Genomic DNA, 4,410 nt, shown 5'->3' with positions numbered 1-4,410 from the left:
AGAAAAATACGTGGAAGAGCAGAATTCTGACTCCTGTAAGTGACATTTTGAGAAATAACAGTAAAACGATTCTTTAGTCAACTTCAGTAAGGGAAAATTAAGGACTAGGATAGGACAATGGTAGAAATTACAGTGTTGTCAGGTTAAACTCCTCCAACTCTTAATGTGTAGCACAAGACATAGGTGTGAAAAGCTGTAGAGATGAGCACTGGTGAAAATAATACTGTTGTTTTTAAGAAGACTGAAGTTACTGAACTGAGAATGCCTTGATCCTGAGAGGGAAAACTTTTTTCCCCTGTTGAAGCATTTGATGTTCTGGCTTATATTTGTAATTCAGTATGAAAATAGGGTTGGACATTGCTGATGCTGCACATACTACACTTGATCCTGTAAATCCTGCATTGAACTGGGTAATGTATGTTTGCCTAAGTGTGTATCCTGGCTTGAAGTCCCTCAAAATTGAAAAATAAAGTTTGTATGCCTAATTTTTTTAGGTAGTTTGTCCTAACAGTTAAATTAAATAGAGCTGTTTCTAGAGCACAGTCACCGGAAGTTGCATTAACTTGAAGTCGACTCTAGAGAAATCCCGAACCTGGAGTTAGGGATTCTACCAGAACTTTGAAAACTAGGTGAGCTCTTCCCCACCATTCACGAAAGATCTTACGGAGTGTGTGAGTCAGGAGCCTCGCAAAGGAAAGAAATGTGTTTTCTGTGTCTGGGTCAGGGAGAATGAGTCCATCGGGAGGGTTGGATTCTACTTTTGTTGTTTAAATCTTCCTTTTGCTTATGAAAAATGACCAAACTGTGGTGTTCATCTTTCCTTAAGGTGGTCAGCCCAGAAATGTGCAGCCTTTTAGTGATGAAGATGCTTCAATTGAAACTATGAGCCACTGCAGTGGCTTCAGTGATCCTGCTAGCTTCACTGAGGATGGTATATTCTTTTATTTATTATATCATTTCATGTTTTTCAAAACATAAGACCTGAGCTGATTTAAGATTAAGTACTAGACTGTGAGTAGCAGTAGCAAAACGATGACTTTCTGTTAAACACTCTGTGATCATTAATCTGGTGCTATCGTTTTGTGTGGTAGGGATACACTACAGGTTTCACAAGCCTCTCTGGGAACTGTTAGACTTCTATTAGAATTACTCAATGCCAAGTTTTGGAGACGAGGAGTTTTAGGGTGTATTATAAGACATGGATTTTTCCTAACGCATAGTTGAGTTGGTAAGAACTGTAGAAGAGTTTGGGATGTAAAGAATCACATTTGCCTGTCTTGAACAAGGTTGATGCTGTGTCACCACTACCATTTCTGCCACCTGGGCTGCTCTGATACCATTTTATTCTGAGGAGGGGACCTGAAAGCCTGCTACAGGGGGCTAAGGCAGGGAGCCTTCCCTGTGAAAACTTGCTACTCCTAACGGAGCTGCTGTTGCAGAGGCAGCTGAAGCGATGTCAGTAGGAGGGGCTGCTCAGACAGTACTGACCGCATCAGCAGCAAACACCCCGATCTGCTCCAGGGGTGGATGTAGCAGGCTGGGTGAAAACATATTGCTGACAAGATAGGCATCAGCGGCAGCAAATTAATGTAGAGACCCAGTTGGTTCCCTCCTTCACTCTAGGCACGTGTGAGGAGCAGGTATAGAAACAGCACAGATGTGTCAATAGATCAGTTTTCATAACAGTATTTTAAGGGGCAGTTTGATGTAGTAGGCTTAATGCCGTTCCGTTGCTGTGATACGGAACGATTCTACAGCTGTTATCTGTGTTAAACTGCTTTCTTATTAGTATTAAAAATGTTGTGTTGGATACTACTGTGTCTGCTAATAAAATATATGTCAGGACTAATTCTTTTCCTCTGGATTAGGGCCTGAAGTTGATGAAGAAGCCACTCAAGAAGACTTAGAATACAAATTGAAGGGATTTATTGATCTTACATTGGACAAGAGGTATAGTATGCTTTGAAGAAACACATCCATATGTTGTTTTCTGGCTTCTTCTGGTATCATAAGGGAAATAACATAACTTTTTTATATGCTTACTGAAATTACAGTTATTTCATGCTGGGGAGGACTTGATTTTCTTCTGGGTCTGAAAAGACCTTTCTCCCTCTACCAAGGTTTTGGATTAGTGAGAGTCAGACCTTCCTTTCCTAATAGCTTGACGTAGAGTGACTTCATTTCTGGCTTGGTGTACTACGGAGAATTCCAGCCGAAGTTTCTCTGTCCTTGAGGAAGGAGGCAGTTCATAGCATTCCATATTTCTTGGTACTGCTGTGCGTTGCTCCTTTGTGGGTGTGGACAAATCTAAACTGCAATAGAAACCAAGGCTGAGCTTTAACTGACATGCGCTGATTTCAGGTCTTCCTTCTCTCTTCTAACAGTGCAAAGACAAGACAAGCAGCTCTTGAAAGTCTGAAAAGTGCTTTTTCTTCTAAAATACTGTATGAATTTATCATGGAAAGGAGAATGACACTGACTGATAGCATTGAACGCTGCATAAAGAAAGGTAATTAACGTGAGTGCTATTAGAAAGCAATAATCCCTATGAAATAACTTCCTGTTTAAAATGCTTCTTTAGTACTTTATAGGATGCATTTAGTTAACATTTAGTTACGTTAACATTCCTCTTTTGAATTTAGATGTTCTGTTTTAACTGACTTAAAAAATTAACTGAAATTTTCTTTTGTCTGTTGGTTTCTGAGTTTCCACTTGCAAGTTTTCAGACTAACTGTCTGTAAAGGGAGAAAGCAATGCACAAGGTGATTACTCATCATAGCATGTTAATCTCTAGGTAAGAGCGACGAACAGTGTGCAGCTGCCGGACTGGCATGTCTTCTGTGTGTGCAGATGGGGTCAGGAATTGAAAGCGAAGAGATTTTTAAGACCCTTGGTCCAGTTCTGAAGAAGATTGTCTGTGATGGAACAGCCAGTATTCAAGCCAGACAGGCTGTAAGTGTAAAATGTTTGTTAGGCAGGGACAAAGGGCAGTTTTTATCCAGCTCACTGTTGTGCAATCCAGAACTCGAGGCTAATACACTAGTGTAAACTCATGATGTTGACATACACTCTGGGCAGTTTTCACTGGCTTAGAAGGGTTGAACGTAATTCTCTTTGTCAGCCTAGGAACTTCCTTAAAGAGCTGTTACATGTAATACTGTAAGTGTCTTGACTCACTATGTTGCAGTCTCCTTACTGCAGTTCTGAGAGCTCGTGTTAAAAGTCCTATAGAAAACAATTAAGACTTTCCCACTGATGGATGCATCCTTCCTGTATTAATTTTAACAGCAGAGGAATGTTAGTTACCCAGATATATTCATATATGATAAAATTACATGTAGCAGACATACTTGATGCATTCATACTGCTGTTTTTCACCCAGTCATTGCATCTATATATACATCAGCGGTGTACTTGAAATGTTGACTGAAGACAGTCTAAAGCTCTTGCCAACGGTGGTGGTTTTGGTGGTGTGGGGTGTTCTTGTGTTTGGTTTTGGTTGGGTTTTTTTAATTTCAGAGTTTTTACCTCTCATTTTTCCAACTTGCCTTTATCATTACATAGCTGGCTACTTGTATTTTACCAAGCTGTGTTACACTAGATGCTGTCAGCTGGAAGAGGAGGTAGTATTAGTTCAACAGCAGCTGTTTCTACAAACAAAAGCTATTAAAGCTCATCCAGTTCTAAGTGTAGTTTTGAGACCTTTGTGGTCAGTGCAACCATCACTTTCAAACGTTTTCTTACTCCAAGAGGAGGCTGAGTAGAATACGGGGGATAGGGAAGAGATGTGTAGGACCTTCCAGTAAGAGTTGGAAAGTGCCAAGAAGGACTCTTAAGTCCAGTATTTTCATGCGATTTAATTGTAATAGTGGGCAGAGAGGGGAGAATACTCCCCAGAGCTCTGAAGAAATAGCATGTCTGTTACTGTTCATCAGCATAATTTCTGCTAGTGAATCCTAGTGGGATTTTAAATAATTGGGTAAAAAGAGTGCTACATGAAACTTTTCAGAGGGGCTTTGTTTTGTAAGCTGTATTAAATAGTACAGCATGAAAAGCGAGGGCTTGTGAGTAGCGTTTGTTGTAAAATCATCCTGAGAGTAGGCATGATCTGAGGGCTGTTACAGCGTAGCTGAGTTCAACAGTGTTGAAGACTTCTACTCTGCTAAGGTCTAAATCTCAAGTTTCCATTATTCCAGATGTTGAATTTCAGAGGTCAGAGTTGAAGGTTTTGTCAATAGTAACATTAATGCCAAATACTGACACTTTTTTTCTTTTGCATCTAGTGTGCAACCTGCCTAGGGATTTGCTGTTTCATTGTCACTGATGACATTACGGTGAGGATAAATAACACTTTTTTTAGAAATTAATTTAACAGTATGAAAATGTGTGACGTTTAAGCCACTTCCATGA

At 39.9% G+C, this 4,410-nt stretch overlaps 1 protein-coding gene across 1 annotated transcript in view; it reads left to right on the top strand.

Moving 5' to 3' along the window:
- Positions 1–831: 831 nt before the first annotated feature.
- IFRD1 (interferon-related developmental regulator 1) overlaps positions 832–4,410 on the top strand; it is a 9,401-nt gene continuing 5,822 nt past the window's right edge. The window contains exons 1-5 of the mRNA XM_010150487.1: positions 832–931; positions 1,869–1,950; positions 2,385–2,509; positions 2,795–2,952; positions 4,284–4,334. Of these exons, the coding sequence (XP_010148789.1) occupies positions 883–931; positions 1,869–1,950; positions 2,385–2,509; positions 2,795–2,952; positions 4,284–4,334 (465 nt within the window). The 5' untranslated portion in view covers positions 832–882. The remainder of the gene's footprint in view (positions 932–1,868; positions 1,951–2,384; positions 2,510–2,794; positions 2,953–4,283; positions 4,335–4,410) is intronic.

This window comes from Eurypyga helias, unplaced genomic scaffold (assembly GCF_000690775.1).
Source record: "Eurypyga helias isolate BGI_N326 unplaced genomic scaffold, ASM69077v1 scaffold6164, whole genome shotgun sequence".
In the NCBI taxonomy this organism is placed as follows: domain Eukaryota; kingdom Metazoa; phylum Chordata; class Aves; order Eurypygiformes; family Eurypygidae; genus Eurypyga; species Eurypyga helias.
The sequence above is the reverse complement of the archived record's forward strand: the minus strand, read 5'-3'. Positions and strand labels throughout refer to the sequence as shown.